The 23,056-nt window shown below is 39.7% G+C and overlaps 1 protein-coding gene across 1 annotated transcript; it reads left to right on the forward strand.

The window, feature by feature from the left end:
* The first annotated feature begins 3,509 nt into the window (after positions 1–3,509).
* SKIL (SKI like proto-oncogene) lies at positions 3,510–22,290 on the forward strand. The gene is made up of 7 exons (XM_062603406.1): positions 3,510–3,670; positions 4,410–6,344; positions 10,817–10,914; positions 12,332–12,570; positions 12,776–13,017; positions 14,051–14,275; positions 17,184–22,290. Exons 2-7 carry the CDS (start codon positions 5,238–5,240, stop codon positions 17,343–17,345), a joined length of 2,073 nt encoding a protein of 690 aa, XP_062459390.1. The 5' UTR covers positions 3,510–3,670; positions 4,410–5,237; the 3' UTR covers positions 17,346–22,290.
* Positions 22,291–23,056: the final 766 nt, after the last annotated feature.

Raw genomic sequence — 23,056 nt, forward strand, 5'->3', positions numbered from 1 at the left:
GGCACTTCACTGTGAAGGCAGTAGTACAAAAGAATTTTTTATTTGCACTCAGAAAAGCAGATTAGTTTGCCCCTCTTCCTAATGTGCAAGTAGAAGAGGTTATCGGCCCCAGGGACTGTCCGAGGTGGTCTGCAAGGAATTCAGAGGGGCATGTGTGAAGGGAGGGCAGGAATTACTTGTTTTTTAAACACCTGTTTTTTATTTCATGGTATTTTGGAGGTCTGTCTTTGAGTGTGTCCTGCTTGGTATTATTTTGGAAATACATTAAATAAGTTATATACATTCCTGAATATTTTATCCCTCATTTTTTTGTTTATGAATGAAACTTTCATAGTCACTGTTTAATTGTAAAGTTAAAAAAAAAATTTAATTGTAACTCTTTTTCCTTAGAGCTGACTTAAAGGCAAAAGTTCAGTACAGGCTGCCTTGGTGTTAAACCTAAAGTATTAAAACTTAGCAGTGAAGGTGCCATTTGTGCATTACATCTTAAGACCACCTTAAATGTTAATTTTGTATGCTTTGAAAGAGTGTCAGCACCTCTTAAAAATTCAGGGGTGTTAATAATAAGAGAAAGATTCCTCCTATGCTCTGTTAGCTCAACTTATTACATCTTGCAAAGGCCTGTAACTTGAGTTTTAGTTGCACAGTGTCTTTGGAGCTGCTTTTCACAGTCTATAGTAGAAGTTGTAGGCAGAGTTAACATCTTTTTTTAGACAATCTTCTACCTACCAACTTTGTCTTACATTGCCTGATTATTGTAGCTCTATAGCAACACTATCATTATAGCACAATAGCTACCACAATTTGCAACCTGAAATGGATAATGTGCAGCAGAACCTGAACCCCCTAAATTAAATAATACTACTGAAAGCTTCTATGACCCCAGTAGGCGTAATAAAATATTTAATGTATCTGCCTACGTACATTGCTTTCCCTACATCCATAGATCAGTCCAGCTCTGGTGTAATAAATCTTGTGTTTTCTTCAGTAAATTAAAAATAGAACTAGAACATAGTATGTTTCACTGACTGGCATTTGAAGAGAATTTTTTATTTGGATCCTAAACTCCTAAAGGTTGAAGAAGAGAGGAATGTCCAGAAAAGAGGATAGATGTAGATTAAATACTAGGAAGAAGTTCTTTCAGGATCAGCTCCAAAAGCTGGTTGATCTGGAACTCATTTTACTTGGCTGTACTGTTGTGGCCTTTCAACAAACTGGGTATCTGCTTAGTAAGTGTGTGCTGCACTTTTGCATATTCCTGTTGATGCCTGATTCCCAGGAAGACTTTCCTGTGTCTCCCTGCCCTGCACAAAAGCAGTTCATGTTTTCATGCACGCTAGCAGCTGTACTGAAACTGCTTTGCCTTGTGTTGTCTGCTTAACTATAAATGGAGAAAAAACCAACCCAACTCAGTATTTCTAAGATTCTTCTGCAGTTTTTGGGATACTTTTCTCTCTGCTTTGGCCTACATGGATGGGAAGGAGTTTATGCCTTTCCTTAATTTTCTGTGAAAAGAGATTTTTTTTTTACAGGCATTCTATGAAATGTTAATTTCAAGCAGCTTAAAAAAAAAAAGTACACTTAATTTCAGGTAATTTGGAGGTCTACATCCCTCAACAAAATTAAAGTTTCTTTTTGGTACCCCTTCATTTATAGGAAAGCCTTCTGCCTGAGTGCTGCAATATGGCAACAGTAAAATGAGAGTCCTTACTCACACACCTTCCACTGAATATAAAGATTGAGGTCGTGCTCTATTTCAGCTACAGTTGAGACTCCTTCAACTGTACCTGAATTCTTTCATAAGAGAAAGGTCAAGTGGTTTTCTTTAGGTTTTAAAAAAATAACTATAACCATTATTGTCTTTGCCATGACAGAATTATCATTAAAAGCCCAGGCACTGCTATTTTTATATATATATATATACACACTGCTATTTATATATACTTATCTACATTTTCATATATATATATGTTCTGATCTCTATTATACTATTTAATTGTCAACAGTTTATTATTTTTGCAATATAAAGCACCACAGGTCCCCAAGATTGCATGAGCTGCTGTGCAAATAGAGGATAACTCCTACCTGCAAATGTGACCATCTAAGGTTAGCAACAAGGGGAAAACCTGTGCACAAACCAGCACCAGCAAACCCAGATCGCTCTTTCTCCAACCATCATCAGAAGGAATGCAGATACTGTTAAATATCACAACTGATGTAGTGTTTTAAAAGCAAGTTTAGAGATCACTTGCAAAGCAGCTTTGCAGTGATTCTCAACGGCGCCTGCATCAGCAAGCGCTGAGGAAATCTGAGTGTATCAAAGGTGTGAAGTCACGCATTATCAAACCCCTCTCTCGACCAGCAGCAAGGCAGGTTTTGTGTGCTCTGTGGCAATCCTTCTGGCATGGTGTTAGGAAGTGGCACGGGAGCGAGCTCACTCCCTGGGGGCTGTGCTGGCCAGCGTTAAGTGGTGCCTCGTGGTTGTGCAACTGCCCCATTTTCATGTGCTACGCTTTTATATTTGTATCGCATCAAAACATGTAACTCTACGGGATAAAAGGCAATGGCGAATTGCATTGTGCCTTAATCTCAGCTGAAACGCTGTCTTCACAAAACCGAGGTAAACCAAAAAGCTTTACGCTTCTTGCAGACAGAAGAAACTTGTAATACGTGAACTATTTGTACTAAGCAATCCCTTACAAGCATCTTCCTCCTCCAGTAACAAGACCGAAGTGGAAGAAGCCCCTCAGGTAAATGCCTCCACGCAGAGTTGGTTGTACTGTTTCCCAGCCAGGCTCTGGAATGTTTTTCTGACACCTTCCCCTGTGCTTCACGGTCTCCTCACTCGCGATGCTGCACGATGAGCCTGCGACTGGAAGGAGAGGTCTGTGAAACTGTTTAGGGAACAGACACCATCATGTTCACCCACTTTCCCCCAGCAGTGGGGTGTCAGAGCGGACACCACCGTTCATGGAGACTTCTTGCCGGGAGGCGTTCAGGGAAGGGCAGTCACTGAGGCACAGTCACTGAGGGCCCCTCTCTGGGGCAGGCACCGAACCTCCGCTGAGGGACGCTCGCCGCGCCTCAGGGAACCGGTTGGCCTGACAGCTCCCCGTCAGCTCCCGGGCCTCCTCCCTCCTCTCCCGCCGTGGCTCCTTCCCTCTTTCTGCCATGGCTGCTCTCGTGTCCCCCTTCCCTCCCCGACCCGGCTCTCGGCGCCTCGCCGTCTCCCGGGGCGCTCCCGGCCCCGTGCTCCCCCTGGGGCTGTAACGGCGGCAGGGCGGCCGGGGCTGTGTCTGGCCCCGGTGGGCTGAGGTCGGCATGAGTAACTCCTTTATTGTATGTTCTACGGTTTTCATGTCTCCCTTTCCTGCCAGCGGCAGGGCCGGGCTGGGGGGGGGGGGGGGGGGTTGTTCCCGGTACTGGGGCGACAGCAGGCGGGGGAAGGGCAGCCGCTCCCGCCGCTGCCCCAGACAGTGGGCGGAGCTACGGCGGCGCCGGCGGCGGGAGGGGGAGGGGGCGGTGCTCGCTGCCGGCAGTTCGTGCCCGCGCGCCGCCGCCGCCGTCTCGGTGGTTGTCTCCGCCGCCGTCTCCGCAGTGAGGTCACGGGTGGGCGGTGCGTGCGCGGCGCCTGCTCCGCTCCCCGGGTGCCGGAGCCCCGCCGCGACGGGTGAGGAGCCGGGGAGTTACCGGCGGGGGAGGGAGGGAGGGAGGGGGTACAGAGGGGGCGCTGCCGGCCCCGCGGCGGGGGAGGGGCGGGAGCGCCTGAGGGGGATGGGGCTGCGGCGGGCGGAGGGAGTGGCGGCGGCGGGCTGGGGGAAAAGGGGGTGCGGGAGGTGGAGCGCGGGGGTGGTGGGGAGAGGGGCGGCGGAGCGGGTCGGGCTGTGCCCCCGGGGAGCCGGGCTCGGCGGAGCGGCGAGACCGGCGGGAGGGGGAGGGAGAAGGAGAAGGAGAGAGCCCTGCCTGAAGCAGTGCCGTTGGGGCTGAGGTGAGTCAGGGCGCGGGAGGGTGCGAGCGGCGGGATGCGGCGTCCCGGGCCCTTCCGGGAAGGGGCTGCGGGGAGAGGGTCCGGTTCCCCGGCGGAGGGGAGGGATGGAGAACGGCTCTCGTCGCTCTGGAGCCCCCGTCCTTGCAGAGTGTGCGCGCTGGGAGAGAGCCGCCCCGGTGCCGCCCCTCAGCCAGCCCGCCCGCAGCTCGCCCAGCGGCGAATGCGGCGCCCCGGGAGTTGTCTGCGGCAGACGCCGGCAGTGCCGCTCCGCCGGGGTGACGGTGGGGCTGAGGGTCTCGGAGGAGAGCTCCGTGCGCGCTGGTCTCCCGCGATTACCTGGGAAACTGGTATCTCCTCCCTTTCGACCCAGCAGACTCGTGTTTTGGAGTGGCTTGTGCCTGACCTGTTCCCCTTTTCACAGGCTGGCTGGAAGGACTGACCTCTTCGTTAGCACCAGACATGCACTGAGCCGATGGCCGGGATCCTACCTCTATTACTAATAACGTGGGGTGGGAAAATTCTGATACAAACCAGTGACATCTGTGTGAAAGGTGACTCTCGAGGGACGTTCAGTTTTTGATGACGATTTGGACCAGCCTTTAATTTGGGGATTTATTTGTGAACTGCCATAGTAACTCTCGTGGCAGCGGTGAAATCATGAAGTTGGCAGCACAATAAAGCAAACCCTTAAGGCTGCATTTGATCTCCAGGAACGGAAAGTGCCGAATGAAATTTTCATACAACTTAAACTATGGTTTGGATCAGCTGTGTTAAGATCGGCGTTCTTTGAACCAAGACCATTTTTCTACTTTAATGTTTAAACAGGGACATACTTGAAAAGGCAGTATATTTTTTACAAAAAAAAAAAAAAGATCAAGGATGCACACTTGCTTCAACACGTTTTTTTACTGAGTTGCTGTACTAGCCTACTGCGTGAAACAGTGGGAAGGGTATGAAGGGAAGCTTTTTTATACATATTGCAGTGGGGTTTTTATCATAGAAAACTGAACAAATAACTGTTCAATTAGAAAAAATTGCGCAACCCTCCATTATTGATTTTATGGTACAGTGTGCAAAATGTGTTACAGTTTTTACCGTTGGAGGTTGAAGAAGTAACATTTTACTGAAAGGGGTGCAAAACTTGGTGTACTTGAGCTTGGTAGTCAAGAGCACTTTGGGATTTTTTTCATGAACAAGCAGGAAAATGCACATTCAAGACTTTAATTAATTAAAGTTCTGGTGTTTAGCAATGGAAAGCCCACAAATAAACTTCCCTTTAAGTCTAGTTTCAGACCAAAAAAGGAGTGGGATCCAAGAGGATGGGAGTCCTCCATTAAAAAAAGCAATGACAGAGATGCATGTAAATGGCAGAGTTGAAGTTGTAGTGAATAAGTTGCCAACCATAAAGAAGGAAAACTTGGACGAATATGATGAAACTCCTGTGGAGGCTGATGGGGAAACTGCCAAGCCAAACAGTACTTCGCTTTCTGAGCCTTTGAATTTAAATCCAGGTTTGAAACACACATTGGCACAGTTCCACCTCAGCAGCCAGAGTTCTCTTGGTGGACCAGCAGCCTTTTCAGCTCGTTATTCCCAGGAAAGTATGTCGCCCGCTGTCTTCTTGCCTCTTCCGTCACCACAGATACTCTCTGGTCCGCTGCTCATTCCTCCGGACAGCTCCACGGAACTCACCCAGACTGTTCTGGAGGGGGAGTCCATCTCTTGTTTTAAAGTTGGAGGAGAAAAAAGGCTTTGCCTGCCTCAGGTGTTGAATTCGGTTCTCCGAGATTTCTCACTGCAGCAGATCAACACGGTGTGCGATGAACTGTATATATACTGCTCGAGGTGCACTTCTGACCAGCTTCATATCTTGAAGGTTTTGGGAATTCTTCCATTTAATGCTCCATCCTGCGGGTTAATTACACTGACCGATGCTCAGAGACTATGCAATGCTTTATTGCGTCCTCGCACTTTTCCACAAAATGGCAGTTTTCTCCCTGGTAAGAATACCTTGGCCCAGTTGAAAGAGACTGGCAGTGCCTTCGAAGTAGAGCATGAATGCCTGGGGAAGTGCCAGGGGTTGTTTGCACCTCAGTTCTACCTTGCGCCGGATGATCCATGTATCCAGTGTTTGGAGTGCTACGGGATGTTCTCACCCCAGACATTTGTGATGCATTCGCACAGATCCCCAGACAAGAGGACGTGTCACTGGGGGTTTGAATCCTCCAAGTGGCACTGCTACCTGCATATTAACCAAAAATACTTGGGAACGTCAGAGGAGCAGGAACTGAAGCATCTCTTGGAGGAAATGAAGGAGAAATTCAGTGAGAAAAATCAGAAAAGAACTCGGTCCAAAGTAAGTTCACCTACTCTTGTAAAACTCCTAAATCTCTTTTTGCTCACATGTAAATACTTGTTTTGGAAGTGCCTTGTAAGTGCCTTTTGCAAGTGGGAATACTTGTCAAGTCAAGCCTAAGTTGAATTTGTGGGAGAGCTTCACCATGGAAATACTTTGCTCATTAAAATGTGCAGTAATTTCTTTTGGTTTTGGGCTGTAAGTAACTTCATTTGAGCTGGTTTGGCTTTGTTGGTGCTTGTTCTAAGGTACACGGTCTCTGGAAAATTCACATCTATTGTGGATATTTTCCTTCTCCCATTTGACCTTTGAGTGTGCTTTGTGTGGTATGTGCTGCAGCAGCTGAGCAAAGCAGAAAGGAGCTTGAAAATCAAGTATTAGGAACTAGTTCTACATTTGTCATTTTTACTCCAGACACGTATGATGTATGGCGACCTGGCTTGCTAGCCACCCATTTCATGACTATGAGCAGGGTAATGCTGCATTGATAAGTTGCTGTTTGGAAGCCCAAAGTCTGCTTGTTCAGCAATAGCTTTCTGTTCAAACTACTTGTATAGGGAAATAGGCCCAAAAGAGGGAGTTTTAAGCAGCCCAAGTAATGAGCTGTAGGCCGGTATCTTGACAATGGTTAATAATAGATGTCATGTTTTTTTCCTAAAATGCTGCTGCAAGTCTATGCTGTGGTTCAAAAATACCACATTTCTCTTAAAGAGCTTCTGCTTTAAATAATAAGCACCAGATAAATGTTGAACATCATACATGTTTCCATTCATAGAAGGTACAATCCTTTGCGTATAGTCTGAATGTAAGAGGATTTTAAGTGGTTCTTGGCCCATGATTGTTTCTTTTCAGTGTATTTGGCATTTATATGTCTGCTTGGTGGCTACTGATTTGATTATATATCAGTTTTGCCTGCAAGATGTTTTGTTGTGGATTTTGAAATAGCTGCAAGAGCAGTCCAGATGGCTGAGCCCAAAAAGGTGTGCTGTGAGTTTACACCTTTCAGGGTATACCTCTGAAAAGTTAGTATTGCAGAAAGGCTTACAGTAGTAACAGGTATTTTTACAGTTGTGCCAGTCCTCAGGAAGGGATTTCAGCAGAAAATTTTCATCCAGGTTGGCATGCTTCCATATGCTGAATCAGTTGAAGGTGCAGATAAGTTCATAGCAAGGAGCCTTTGCTTTTCATTTGATAAAGGCATGGCAGTCTTTATCCTTGCAATGCCAGTGTAGGTATTAAACTGTAGTATGGTGGATGCATTAGTGAAAATAGGTTTCCATAGTCATACTTACAATCCCACTTCCCTTTTCACAGTAGCAGATTTCAGCCTGCAAGATCTCTTGGTTTCATCTGTACAGGTGAAAAAAAAACCAGCTGAAATTGGCAGTAGCAGTGCTTTGGACTGGAGTGGTGCAAATGAAAGACAAAAACTTGCTAGTCTTCCATTGCAGAAGTATAGTTCTTTTTTACAAAACAGCATACGAAATCAGAATAAGAGAAAACTCTGAAAACTTGAACAGAGATGAAATGGTGTGAGAGGGTTGGTTTGTTGTTGGTTTGTTTTTTTTTTTTTTTCTTGTCTCCTGAATATGCATCTGGAAAGTACAAAAGAAGAGTTTAATAGAGCAGTGTAGGAGCACAGCCTCTGTTTTCTTGTCCTGGGGCAGCTTGGGCTGTTTCAGTCAGCTTTTCTGTCCGTCATTTCTGTGGTGTGAGAGAGGTAGCAGGTGCAGTGTGTTGGAATTCCCTTTTCTTACACTCCTAGCAAAGTTTGTTTGCAAGATGTGCTGTTTGCTATTCTGTCACCTTTTTGTCACCTTCGCTTTTACCACCTTTACCAGCCTCTGAAGGGCTGCTGTATCTTTGAGGTTATGGTGGAGGGCTCAGGAAGAACCGTTGCCCTTGGCTATGTCTTTGTCTATAAAGTAATAATAAATTATCAATTAAATCCGTAGTCTGTGGAGCATCCTAAATCTGTGCCTTGCCTTTCTCCTTAGCATTTCACTGAGTTCATTCACCTCACAGTGCAAATATGCTTTTGCTCTCAGTGTTTTAAGAGCATACAGTGTACTTGCCAGGTTAACTCATTTCTGTTCTTTGTGCTAGTAAGAAAGCTGTAATCTGTATACTTGATTGGCACCGAGTTTCTCATTTTTGGTTGAGTTCTAGACTGCAGCGTAACATTCACCTGCTCTTGATGGAACAGCTGTTGTGGTTGCTGCTAATGTCTGTGCTGTCAGATCTTCATTCCCTTTGACTTTGTGACAGTTTCTGATAATTGCTCTGTACTAAAACTTTGCCTTGCTTCTCAGACTACTTCCTTGAGTTGGTCACTGTGCATGGGGAAAAGTTCACAGTGTGGATAGTTAACATTTCTTCTGAGCATTTTTGTAAATCCCATCTCTGCTAATACTACCGGCTTAATGATTAGCTGAAACCACTACTTACCTTTTTTTCCTTAAACAACAGCTTTGTTCAGCTAGCTTAGAAGAAAATTAAGACATTTTTCATGTAGCGCTTCCAGAGAGTTTGGGTAGAAGTCATTTGATTCAACTTGGTTATATTCTGTTTACAGAATTCTTTAAGAGTATCTACACTAAACAGGTTGTTAGCTAATGTAATATACCTGTATATATTCAAGTAGATGCTTTATTTTATTAACCTGGATGATGGGGAAAGAACAGACTTAGAAAAAGACTTCATGTTTATTCATGGTTACATTTCATTTCCTTTCCTAAGTAAAAAATTGGCTTCATGTTATGAAATTCATTTGCAAAATGCACACTAATGGGGAGACAGTAAAGTTAGTTTCCATTTGAAATAGGTGGGAATGCAAAAATCTGATCAAATAACTTGAAAATAGCCATTACCCAATAGATATTTTCAAATGTAAATGTATAAACGTGTTAAATGGACAAATGTGATTCAGAAGTAAAAATTGGGTTACTGTGTACTAGCTGCAGGACAAGTAGAACATTATTAAAATTATTAGAATGATCTGAATAAGCAGAAAAACTTGAGAAGTTTCAGGATGAAGCAATTTTTCTGAGATGATTAACTTTATTTCAAATCTTTGTTACTTAAAAGCTTATGAATTTACTGTTTTGGAGCTTAACTTCCTTGTACCCTCCCTCCTTTCTCTTTGTTTTGGAACCCATTTGAGGAACTGCAGGGGTGGAGTTAAATTTCAGTTTCATTGCTACTCAATTTAGTGGGCTGGAAGTTTTGACCATAGTATTGTAGATGTGATTTGGTCTCTCTTATAGTCAAGTGGGGCTTGATTCTACAGATTTTGGTAAAAGTCACACCTGTGTAACTGGGAGCTCTCTTGCCTTCCAGAGATGAAGTTCTGTGACAGTTTATTTCAGTGTGCATAAATACAGACTTTCCTGGTAACATATCTTTGGTACAGTAAAGTTTTGTTGTTGTTGTGGGGGATTTTTGTTGGTTTGGTTTTTTTTTTTTTTAATTGACCAACTTTCAAAAAGTACTGGTTTTGGCTGGAATGGTGTTAACTGTCTTTGTAGTGGCCTGTGTGGTGCTGCAAAGAGATACTATTAGACTGTCTTTATCTTGACCTAGGAGCTTTCTTGCCTTTGTGAGGGAGTGGCTGCATGGGTACTTAGCTGCTGGCTGGGGTCAACCAAGCACACCTTAGTCCAAAACCTGCTTCCCAAGGCTAGTTTAATACAGTGAAATTAAATTTCTTAGCTATGTGTCGTGTTTAAGTATATGACAAAACACCTTTCACTTGAAATTAAGAGTAACTTTGCAGTGGGGCACAAGGTATCACTAGTAACTTTGACTGAAGAGTAATTCAAAGAATATTTTTTGAGACAAAGAGAACAAGAAGTGCTATCCAAATACAAAATACACAAAAGTTTTTTAAGATCATGTATTCTGATGCAACTGAATTAATTTGTTTGTTACTGCAAAGGGAATGGAGTTGTCATGTTACTGCAGCAACTTTGCCCAGTTCTGTCATAAGAGTAATAAGTATTTGTGACAACTGAAGAAAGTTCTGTGTCTGAAACACCAGTAATTCTTCCATTTTATTCACAGGTTTCATTTTGTAATAATGTATCTGGCAGGTGTTTACTGTGGTGTGGATATCTTATTGCAGAAGGCTCCTACTACCTTTTGGGAATCTTAATTTCTGCTGTTTCTCCCAAACGTTTTTGGCATACCCTTGGCAGAGTTCTGGAAACTCAGCAGGGCTTTTATATATGTTTGTAAAGAGATTTTCTTTTAATTTTGTTGCTACTTTCCTTAACATGGGAAACTGAAGATTGAGAAACTTCAGTGGCTTGAGTCACCCTGCATCTATGCCAGAGATGCTCTGTTTTCTACTATCCCAAATCTGTAGTGTTTGTGTATTCATGGTGTAAATGCCATTCCACTGAGGAGCCTTTATGAAAATGTAGGTAACATGTACCCATCTTCTACTTACCAATTTATTTTCTTTTCTTTAGGCGGAATCACAGCAGACCCTGGAATTATCCCAGTGGTATCCAGTGATAAAGCAAGAAGCAGAAACTGATCCTCAGCCACCCTCCTTTATCCATCCAAGGTAACTCAGTTTCCTGTGTAGAACTATAAGCAGTGTATGGACAAGTATTTAAATACTTGTGGCTACTTAAAGATAATTCAAAATGAGAAAAATATACTTGCTCCTAAATTGTTAGGAAAACTCTTAAGATATTTCACAGGAGTAACTGCACCCTAGCTTTTTATGCATTTCTTAGTGTAAATATTAATGACCTGCTTATGAGGAGGGTTTTGGTACAAGACTCAAGCTGTGATCTGAGTGTTCTTCAGTAGGCAGTATAATTAAAATGTTATAGTTTCCCTTTTCAAAATAGAAATGACCGAAGGTAATTTTTGATCTTTCATATTATAATACAATGCATGCATGTGGAAATATGCATAGGGCATATTTACCATTAGTGCAACTTAATTCCCTTTCAAAAAAAGACTTGTAAAAGGTGTTTGAAGGCTTTCTTCACACTGGAACAATGGCTGTGGCTGAGTTGTCTGTTGATTAGTTTTGTGGTTTTAGAAACCAAGTGCATTTCCTTAACATAGTACACAGTTTGTCATCTGCATTAGCAAGGGAAGTTTTTCTCAACATAGCTCTTCCCCTCCTCCCTGTGTGGTTGTGCATTTACCGTATATGGGTGAGATCAGACTCTTGGCTAGCAGCATGCATCAGAGCAACACACACACATCAAACCAGTTCCCACGCAAGCGCGTGAATGGTGGAACTTCTGTCATGGTCCTTCAGTTTGCTGTTTCTGTCGGTGCCTTCCTTCAGAACTAGGAGAAAGGGAAGCTTTGAATGCAGCAATGAGGACTCCAGCATAATGACACTGATTGTTTTGGCCCTAACCTTAGCACATTTGGTGCTCTTTTCCCTCTGTACTAGTTAAAAGTTAGTAAATAGGTTAGGGTGGTATAGAAGGATGCTCCCAGGATTCCAGGAGCTGTGAAAATACAGATGTATTGCTCAATATATGTGGGAAAGGAGGTCCAGCATTGGTCTCAGATAATACCCCAGCACTGTCAGTATACAACTTTGCTATTTAGAGTGTCATTCCCAGTACACTGATCACTTCCCCCATCCTCCATTGCTAATACAAGGATTATGAAAGTGCTGGAGAGTCTGGACTCTCCAGACAGCAAATTTCACCCTTTGCATTTAAATGAAGACTTTGCATGATTTTCCATACAATTTTTTTTTAATCAGTCATGTTTGGAAAATCCTCTTGTTTGATAGCCCCAAAACCTTATCTGGATAGTCTACTCAGTAAAGTTTAAGTGGATCGTTAGGATTTCCTTTTGCGTAGGAAAAATTTAAAAGGGCATGCTTATTTTTCACTGAAGCTTTTACAGTTTGAAATTATGTAAAGTTAAATTTATGCTCTCTACTAGTCATAATCTATTATGTTTTACCTTTCGTTCTTAATTTTACTGTTCTACTGTTTCAGTTACTACCTTTATATGTGTGATAAAGTGGTTGCCCCAAATGTATCTCTTGCATCGCAATGTAAGGATGTTGCAAAAACAGCAGTCAGAACTTCAGAAATAATTAAATCCTCACCTGGACAGTCAGAGAGAAAGTTCAGTAGTGGAAAGCACAAAAAAGCTGCCTCCTACCCAGACCTTTCTCTGGAAGAACAGGAAAAAATTGACTTGAAAGCAGGTGTGGAGCAGCATAAACGTTTAGGTGAGTAGTGAAAATTTCATTGGAGTCTTCTTTTTTCATACCATACCATTTTGGAAAGCTCATCATCAAGCTATTATTTTGTGATGTCACTTCAGTTTTCCAAAAGTTTTGATCTTTTTATCATCTTCTGTTTTCTTCGCTTTTTCTTCACTCTGGAAGTTTAATTTTCAGTGATTATTATGCTGTGTTGTTCTTTTATCTGCAGATCCACCCGTGTCAGCTCGTTCTGCAAGAGGTGGAAGATCTGAACGTGTTTCTTCCAGAATCACCCGAGACTCTAGTCGTATTGAAGTAGGTAATGATGTACGAACCTTGTCCCCTACTCTCATGAAGGACATCAGTTGTGAAGATGACAAGGGAAGGATTATGGAAGAAGTAATGAAAACCTACATCAAACAGCAAGAAAAACTAAATACTATTTTACAGAGAAAACAGCAGCTTCAAATGGTACAGTGACAATCTGAGTGCATTTTGTTTTTTTGCCTTTGACGTCAGAAAACTCATGTTAGTTGGCTGGTTTTAGATTGATATCACAGATTACATTCATTTAAAAACACAAAGCACGCAGATAAATTCCCCTCCAGCTTGAATCCAGACACCAAATCTTTAATATCCCCTGTGCTCGTTAGATTTGAGTCCACTAATAATTGGTGTCTTTTCAGTTTGCAGTGGTGTTCAAGCAGATCTTTCTTTTGTTTTATTCAAATGTAAACCACTTCTTTAATTTCAGAATGTTTCTCAAGTATTTAAGTGTTTTGGCAAATATAGCTTAACTCCTCTAAAGTTTCTCAGTTTTCAGGATTTTAAAAATGCAGACATCAGTGTTCTAGAAATGGTCTTATTGCTGCCCTGTATAAAAAAAAAAAAATAAAATACCACCTTCCTCTTTCTATTCGATAAGCCCTTGGTTTTAGGGGGTTTTTATTACTCTTTCTTAATGGATGACATTAAAAGCTGGTGTTCATTTGTGATTCTGCCTCCTTTCTGTTTTCTGGATTAAGGTAAACACTGTCTTTGCTTTTTACATTCATACCAGAATCCTCTAGAGCTGCTACTTTTAAGTTGTTCTGCTGCTGGAGGTAAAGCTTGTAAATAAGTTAAAAAAAACTAAGACTTAAAAAAAAAATCCCAAGATGCTAATGGAAAAATAAACACATTTATTCTGTTTTCTCATGATGCACTTCTTACATCTTCAAAGTATATTCTAGTAAATCAGTGCTTCTGCTTTCTGAGGTTCATTGTTGGAAGTTGTGAATCTGTTTCTAGAAGTCCTGTCTATAAGTAATTTCTTAAAAGTGAAATGCTTGGTACAGAATTCCAGGCTGTCATCAAGGAGATACCTACCATTATCAGTTTAATGTTATCAGTAGATAAATGTGCCCTTTTTGGCCTCATTGTTTACAGATACACATTTAAATGCAGCTGTGTACTTTCCTGATCTTGGAGCCAAGGTGTATATGATCCTGGTTTTTCTTGACAGGAAGTGGAAATGTTAAGCAACTCTAAATCTATGAAGGAACTAACTGAAGAGCAGCGGAATTTACAAAAAGAACTTGAATGTCTGCAAACAGAGCATGCTCAAAGAATGGAAGAATTTTATTTTGAGCAGAGAGACTTGGAGAAGAAACTGGACCAAGTGATGAAGCAGAAGTGTAGCTGTGACTCCAATTTAGAAAAAGACAAAGAAGCTGAATACGCAGCACAGGTGAGAAGGGAAAGTTGCTTCAAACAAAATGGCATTTAATGTATCAGGAAATTGTGAAGCTGTTGCTCAGCCACCTTCAGGTTTCATCTCCTCTGTGTGTTTTGATACCATAGACGAATACCAAAATAGGTCACAGTGACAGCAATATTTATTTCCCTGTTCCTTGACTGAAACCGAGGTAGAATGCAGCTTGCAAAAGTACGTGCTGTTATTGACAAAATAGTAATCTTTAACATAAGGTCTGTTAACTCCTCATTTAAAACAAATTGTGTTTTTAATGTGTGTAGTCTTGCCTGTGTTATAGAATTAACCATTCTCATTTTAGTTACAGAAATAAGCTATTTCTTTTTTTTCTTCCTTGTATGTTAAAAAACAAATCCAAACTTCTTAACCACCTTTTTGTCAAGATCAGTAGCATACCTTGGTCTTTTTCTGATCTTTGATGGTATAATCTTCTGCTCTGTCTGATAGAGCCCCCATCTGTGCTCTGTCAAAGCATTCAGGCAAGAGTTCTCTTGGAAATTAAATTTTCCATTTTTTTGTCTCTCATTCCTGCCTCTTGGGGTTTATATGTCAAAACCTGTGGTGATTGTTTCACTTTTTTTTTAAACTTTTGTTGCTGCTTCCAGTGTAAGGTGGAGATAATTCATGCTATTCCAATGGGAAAAATATAGTTAATGCCCAAGGGAGCCTTGGAATGCCTCTTCAAAATCAGTTGCAATTACGATTAGATGTACAGTGATGTTTTGTATACCATGTCACAGGAAAAGAGTCTTCACAGCTTTTCAAAAGTAAACAAAACTAAAAAGCTCAGGAAAGCTTTGTGGTCATTTGATTGTAGCTTTGTGTATTTCCTGTTCTTGTTGTCTCAAACTAAGAAACAGGCAGTACTTGAGAGACAGGTTTTGGTATTTTTGGGGAGTAGGGCAGAGACTAGCATCGTAAATTCTTCTCATTAATTTAATTTGATGACATCCCACTCCACAGATTCCTGGCCTTCCTGCCAGAAATAATCCTCTCTAAGGCCTGATTTACTAAACATCTGGTACAAGCCCTGTTACTGCAAGTAGCAACATGTTCTAATTTATGAAGATAATCATGTATAGCATGTTTTATATGGCTTGTGTAGCTTACTTTCTTCAGAGGGTAAAAAGCCATACATTGTTCCCCACAGAGATTGGTTGATTGTTTCTTTTGAAATTAGACTTTGGAAACTAAATACGTTTCTTTCAAGGAAGTTTACTCTTATTACCTGTGTGGTAGAGCTATTGGAAACATATAATGTGGGACTTTTTCTCTGTTTACCACATCTTACAATAGATTTTGGACCCTAGGTTCCAAGCAGTTGTCAAAAATACCCAAGTTAAACAGAGGTCCTGGCAACAGGCAACTTCCCCAAGCTGTGTGTACAGCATTTTAAAAAAGCCTTCATCTAATGTCTTCTTGAAGCAGCTGCACGGGCTGCCTTTTCTGCCTGAGAACTGTGAACTGGGAGGAACCCTGTCCTACATTAAGCAAAATGAGTAATTTGGGGTTTGCAACTTGCTTAAATGTCTGTTCTTCTTTCTAGGCCTGTCTGAAGATGCAGTGTCCTCTCCCCTTTCTTGACTTCTTTAATGAATTGTGTAGTTTAGTTGTTGCTTTACCCTGTCAATTGAAATAGTGTAACCACAACTGAAACCTTTCCTTAGAGCTGGAAATTGAAACTCAAATCAGAGACGTGCTTATCTACGTGTTGCAACATGTAGGCAATGGGCATTATTGTACTGCAACAGTTTACTTCATCAAAGTGGTGGAGTCAAAAGACTTGCATTAATATCTAAGAACTGCTTCAATATTTCTGGTTAGATGAAGAACCATTTAAATATTTTGGATGATACAAGTGGAGAGGAAGGTTGCTGAATGCAGTATTTCTCTAAAATCAGCACAGCAGTTCTTTTGCCCAGCAGTTTTACAGCAGTTGGTGAACACCAGTGATCCTGCGCACTCCTGCATCTTTCGTTCTCATGAGTTTAGTGATGATTTATATCAGATAGATACCTATCATTATAAAGGCAGATGAATTTTTAGATTCAGTGAGGCTTTTTGTCTTTTTTTTTTTTTTTTTTTGAAGAAATAACTCCTTAAAATCAGTGGTAGAGAACTGATTTCCAGTCTCCTCCCTGTTTAACTGCTGGTAGTATATGGATAAGCAATTTGACAGCAACTTTCCCACACTTGAAAAATTCATCAGTTATTTCCAGACCTCACTCTGAATAAATTCTGATGACACTCTAGGAAGTTCAAGTTTTACTGTACTCCAAAGATGAAAAATACTACTTAATTTTTGTGTTTAAACACAAAACATTTCGCCAAAAAATGTGCATGGACTCATATTTGAGCACACATATAAATGCACAGGCGTTATGTTCAAGGTTTTCTGAATGTCATTTATGGTAAGTCTGTTTCATTTAGACTAAAGGGTACTGAAACAGTGTTGGTGGTTTTGTTTGTTCTAGAAGTGCATTCAGGCTTTGAAATAAAGGAGTAATACTTTGTCAGTAAGAGAAAAGAAGCTGATAAATGGAAAAGTGCTCTTTATTCCGGGATTTGTGAAACATCTGATTCTGACATAATGACAGTCTTCCTAACAGATTGTATGTGTTATTACATGGTCTAGTGTGACAGTTAATATAACTACAATTTATATGTATATGATGTTTATGCAACTTTACGTACTGATGTTATTTGCTAATGGTGTAGTATGATGCATGATTCTTGACAACAGTAGAAGAGGAGCTGATAAATAACTGGTGAATGAAGTCCTTTCATCTGATGCATAGGGTAGTCACCAGTGGTGCCTTGAAGTGAATAGTTGATGTTACAAATAAGTTCACTAAAATTTTCTCTGCCTCTGTCTTTTTTACAGCTAGCAGAATTGAGACAGAGACTGGATCATGCAGAGGCAGATAGACAAGAGCTTCAGGATGAACTGAGACAAGAACGAGAGGCAAGAGAAAAGTTAGAAATGATGATAAAGGAGCTGAAGCTGCAGATCTTGAAATCTTCAAAAACTGGGAAAGGAAAATAGAAATTGAAAGAGGAAGCTTGACTGAGTCCTTCAAACAGGGTGTTTTCGTTTTTAATGAATTTTGAGCAGTTTAGTGTGATGAGAAGTATTCTCTGCAGATTTCTATTTCCCAGACAAGTCCAGATGAAGATATATATAAATAAATATAGATAGGCATACATTTTTAGATTTTCCTAACCAATGAAAATCTGCATTTATTTGTACTGGTGTTTTTCTCAAACAATGAAAAATGCAAACCTCTTGATTTAAGGTGACCGGTTCTGTCTATTTCTAATGCAGTCTTGAGGACTCTCTACCTTTTAATATTGTCTGTTAAAATGTATGTGGTGATCTTTTATTTTGCTCTCAGTTGCACATCCAGCTATAAAAGTACATTTAAAACATTTTGAGTTCTTCAAGGACAAAAGTAGTTTGGGTTTCAGTGTAAATTATTCATTTTTGAACTGGGGAAAGTAAAGACAGCTTTCCATCTGTAAGGTTATAGTCAAAATTTCCACAGAGACAAATGATGGATCATCAAAAGTGATTTAGCAGCATGAGTTTTTCCCATAATTTCATTGTGTGAAGTCAAGCTGATATTTTCAGTATTTTCTATTTAGGAACTCATTAATAATCTAAAGAATTTTAGAGCCAGCATTTGCTTGCCTCGCTGGAAGAAGAAAATGTTAGGGTGTTTTTGTAAATGAAAAAATCTACAGTTATTTTGGAATCTTTGGGAATTAAAAACTTGCTTTTTTTTTCCTTCTATTTAGTAGGTATGAAAGCAATGTTAATAAAAAGCTTAGAGGTGGGGCTTTTCCTTCTAGAAACTGAGGAGGCTTGACTTAACTAGTTTTCAGATAGTAAAGCTTTCAAGAAAAGTAATATTTATTAAAAAATACGTATTAGTTTCTCTCGTACCATAAGCCTCCGCACTTTGAGCTTCTTGCCAACTTGTGGATTTTTCTTCCATTACATAGAACAGGCCTTAACTGACATTGTGATAATAGCTTAAAAAATAAACTTCTGACATATGGCACTTTGAAAACCATTTTGATAGTCTCTGTATTTGAACGGCACGGTAGTGTTACCATGAATTAAGAAATTCAGCATGTTTGTTAAGATATAACATTTGAAAGTGTGTGATTGTACAGAATTGCTGTTTTATGTATATATAATGTTTGAGTACTTCAGAAGTCTGGTTCCTAGTGGATTAAACGCATGACTACAAAATTGGATGAAGAAATACTTTTTGCACTTCTTTCCAAAAAGTTTGATACAGCTGACAGACATTAGCTGATTTATGTCAGTGATTAGGAATATTTTAGTAATTCTAGCATTTCACTATGTAGTTTTAACCTGTGCTTTGGCTTCTGGTTTTGAGGTACTTAGGTTTATTATTCTCGTAATAATTCAGTTAATTTGGGATGAAACCACTAGTAAAAGCCTAAATTGGTATTTTTTAAATTATTTTTTAATCTCCCCCCTAACTAGTAAAACTGAAAACTTTTGAGTTCACTTTTGTTTCTCTTTCAGTGGTATGACAAGAGTGAATATCACAGAGAAAGATAAAATTGCACAACTCTTTAAAGTGGATGAGAAGTCAGGTGATAAATTCCCATGGAGTCACAGAATAATTCTTTTATAGCTGTGTACAGTTTTGTCTCTGAGCTCTGTGTCACATATGCGCTGATGATTAAAACAGGTTAGATGGAAAAAAAACCCAAACCATTTTCTTTGTCAGTGTTGATCAGAAACTATTACATTTTTTCCCTTCATCTCTAATTTTTTGCTCAAAAAAAAGAAGGGAAAAAGCCTGTGTTTGCAGCATGGTTTGGCAGGAAAGGTGCTGACTGTAGATGGTTCTGGTTGTTTACATGCCACTTGCTTTAGAAACACAATGTTTTACTGTAACAAGCACCAAAACCATGGTTATAGGGAGGGAGAGTAGGCAAGAATGGTGATAAAAGTGATTGTTAGGGAATGGAGCTTGAAGTAGTCATTGGTGGACTGAACGTATGTTGGTTTACTTAGATGGGCAAGAAGCAAAATGCTGTCCTAGGAAACAGAAAAATTTCAGCTGAGTGTTACTAAAGGAGCAAAAGAGAGCATTTCTATTTGCTTTAGCAGTGTTTTGAACCAGCCTTGTTTGTTTGTCAGTATAGGTAAGGCCATACAAACTTGTTTAATACAGGTGCAGTAACTAAATTACCACAGTATTTATATTTTAGCTGTTTAATTTATGGAATCCTCATGGAATTATATTAGAATATTGTACAGTCTGTTTCCATTCAGGTCTTGTCTGTGTTATGTAATTTCTGCTCAAATTTCCCCTTTTGCCACTGGTGTATCTTCAGCAGTGGCAATTCCAGCAGAGTGCTGGTGTAACTTGGGTTTACTTTGTGTCAACCAGCTGTTAACTGGCTTACGCTGTAGACTATTGAAATGCTGGTGTCCATAATTTGTACTAGCATTTTCACTGTTTCAAGAACTCAAGCAGCTATATGAACTTTTATCAATTCCAGCTACAGATGTGTCCTCCTAATAATTTAAAAACATCTGGCTGAAAAAGCTGATGGAACATTTATTAAAATAACTTTAAAAGTAGCTTTGTAAATATTCCATTTAGTTCATCTAAAGTTAGAATGCATTTTAAATTATTGTAATCCTCTTAAAATTCTTAAATATTACTTTCAGGCTCTTTAACATAAGCAATTTTCATATGTGTAGACTTAATTTTATACTGATTTTAAGTAATAATGTATACATAAATGTGCCATAGATTTTGTGTGTTCACAGCCTTTGAAAGATAGTTTTTTAGTAAATTGTAAATAATGCTGTATCAGTTCTAGAACAAATATGTTGACCTCTTTTCACTACCTTATGCTAGTTACATTGAATGGTTTATTTTACAGCCTAATATAGGAACTCAGAATGCACATTTAAGGGCCCTCATTTAAGTGCACACTTAATGGTAGAAACTAGTTCTGTCATTAGGTCCTCCCTTTTAGTCATAGCATGCTCATTTTCTGTATTAATACTTGTTTTGTCTTCAGTTATTGCTTGCTGATCTTTCAGGCAAGAAGTAATTTTCCTGGATAGTTGTGATGTGAAACTTGTAGGAAAAAATCCTAAAATTGTCTATAATCTTGAAAGTTGCATTATTAAATACCCAGACTGAGATCAAAGTTGCTAGTGTACCTTCTGGAACAAAGTAAGTAGGATTCAAGGTGAATAGCTAGTTTCCTCCTATATTTCTTTCAAAAGAGAACTTTCACATTGCTTTGTGTACGTCAATCAACAAGAAAACCTAAGAGCTGAAAGAGTAAAACTCCTGCAATTTAGGCAGTCTGAAAGCACCCTCTTTTGCAGCGTAGTGATGTATCCCAAGACAAAAGAGATTTTTATCTAAATCTCCAAACTTAGTCTGTGTTTCAGTTTTTATAAAGCATATTGTTCAATTTGAGTATTTAGATAAATGTAGTTATGTTTTGTGTTCTTAAACTAATTTTATTCTATATTTAATATATTGATAGCTTAGGTGTAAAATCACTTGTATATAGTAAAGGCATAAAGCAATTAGTGAAGTAGGGGAAGTTGAGTGGGAGCGTAAAGCTACTGGTGGCCTGAAAGAGTAAGTCTTGGCCCATATTTTAGAAGTCACAATGTTTCCTTCATACACTCTTGTTTTCTGTTGGGGAGGGGCTAGCTAGAATGTGTTACGAGATTTTTGGAAAAGTTTCCTAGCATTAGGTATGAAGTTGCCCTTGACATGCTGACATGGTCAGCTTCCTGGAATTCACTTGTTTGTAGAATATATATTTTGATTGTCAGTTAAGATAATGACTTTGTATTTTTTCTGCACTTAATTCATGTAATTGACCCACACAACAGTTCTCTATAGTGTGGTGAAGTCAACAAAAGACATAATTACACCTATCTGTTAATGTGTGCTTACAATATTTCAGTAATTTTATTTAAGCTGTCAGTAGTAAGCAGAAGAAAGCTGCAAATTTTAATTTTCTTTTTTCTCATTACATTGGCAGTTTGAGTATTCATCAGTTTTCATTACAGAAAATGTGTAGAATTTTCAATTTGTTGCATATTTCAAAAAGACATCCAATTTTCTTTTAGCTTTTGTGAAAGCAGTTACGACTTGCGTGACAATGTTGTATTGTGTCTTCATTACTTGGAAAATTGTGTATTTTCAGGGTTAGTGGTTCAGTTGGAAAATGCTTGAAAAATGAGTTCTAAGCACTTCATCAAGCACAGCAAACAAATGGTATAAAATTTTGCTATTTGAAAATTGATTAAATGTAATAGTATCAATTGATTTTTTTTTTTATTTTTTTCCTTCAAATATAGATACCTCACTTAAAGGAAAGCACAGCTGTACTGTATTTAAACTAATTCTAGGAAATAATAAAAAATCGGTCTAAAATACTTTGTTGCTGTTACGTTGCTTTCTGTGATTGACAAAATCTGGTTTTGTGTTTTCATACTCTTGGAACGTATTGATGCTGACATGCCGGTATATAATTATCGCAAATTACAGAAAGTAGCTGCAAAACAACAGTTTGTGTTAGCGCAAGGCAACAGGTTGGACGGCTATTCTGAAACCATAGTAAAAGCCTGTGAAAAATGATCAGTGCATTCAACAATTTTTAGTACTTTGCCAATGATGTACAGTCGTATTGTTAAGAGTTGCTGTGGTTGCATTACATGACACACAAAACTGTCCTCTACCTCACGTGAGATTTAACAGATATTTTATATGGTTTTAGTAAACAAGATGCATCTATCTGGTCACTTAGTTTACAAATTTTAAATTATATTTATTGAAACATGACATACTGTGCTCTTAGCTTATACCTCAATTGTATTTTGTGCTGTTATCCATTTTCATGCTTTGTAAATACCTGTATAGATTGTGGATTCAAAAAAATAAAGAACTGTAATGTCAGAACACTTGTCTGTGATGTTTTTAAACACTGACTTCTAAACTTGACTTCTTGGAAGGTGTTTAACAACACAGACTCTTCCTTGCTTTGGGGACAGTAAATTAAACCCTGATGACACTGACCTGTTTGCAGAGCTCCCACTGCCTGCCAGCAGGTCCTGGTCTTCTGTAGGGTATATTTACCAAAATTGACAAGACAATGGCCTGCCCTCTTCATCAGTCCATTGAAGACTCCTAAAGCTCTTTTGACTCCACAAAGAGATTATTGACAGTAAGATTTCTGTGTATCTTGACGTAAATTTGGTGTGTATATGTGTAAGCACAACCACTTGCGTGTTTGGGTTGTACTCTGGTGCTCAGCTTTTGTTGCTACTTGGAAATTCCAGCTGTGTTTGAGTTGTTCACACCTTTAATAGCTTAGTAATGAACAAGGTAAATCACACATTATCAGATAAAATGCTGAGACTATACAAAGTTAAAAATCGGAAATGAGAATTCTACTGAATTGGCTGAAAAAAGACCCCTGGTAGAAAACATGCCCGACAGTGACTCTCAGGAGTTCTTAGTTTTTGTAAATTATGATTACATTGCTTAATATTTCTGTGTATCATCAGGGAGCCTAAATAGCAGAACATTGAGAGTAGGAGAGAAGAGGCAGCCAGGAGGAAAGTGGGAGCTGTTCCTATAAGCTGCATGTGAATGGGACTTCCATTTTAGGTTAAGCTTCCACCACTTTCAACAGCAAGCTATACTCTATTGGTTACTTAAAATC

Source organism: Pezoporus occidentalis, unplaced genomic scaffold (genome assembly GCF_034315485.1).
Source record: "Pezoporus occidentalis ecotype Australia unplaced genomic scaffold, CSIRO_AGI_Poc_V1 ctg8, whole genome shotgun sequence".
Classification (NCBI taxonomy): Eukaryota; Metazoa; Chordata; class Aves; order Psittaciformes; family Psittacidae; genus Pezoporus; species Pezoporus occidentalis.

Coding starts and splice junctions, on each gene's coding strand:
- SKIL (XM_062603406.1), top strand. CDS start 5,238: ATGGAAAGCCCACAAATAAACTTCCCTTTAAGTCTAGTTTCAGACCAA. Junction 13,018..14,050: donor GAAAACAGCAGCTTCAAATG/GTACAGTGACAA, acceptor TTTTCTTGACAG/GAAGTGGAAATGTTAAGCAA. Junction 14,276..17,183: donor AAGCTGAATACGCAGCACAG/GTGAGAAGGGAA, acceptor TCTTTTTTACAG/CTAGCAGAATTGAGACAGAG.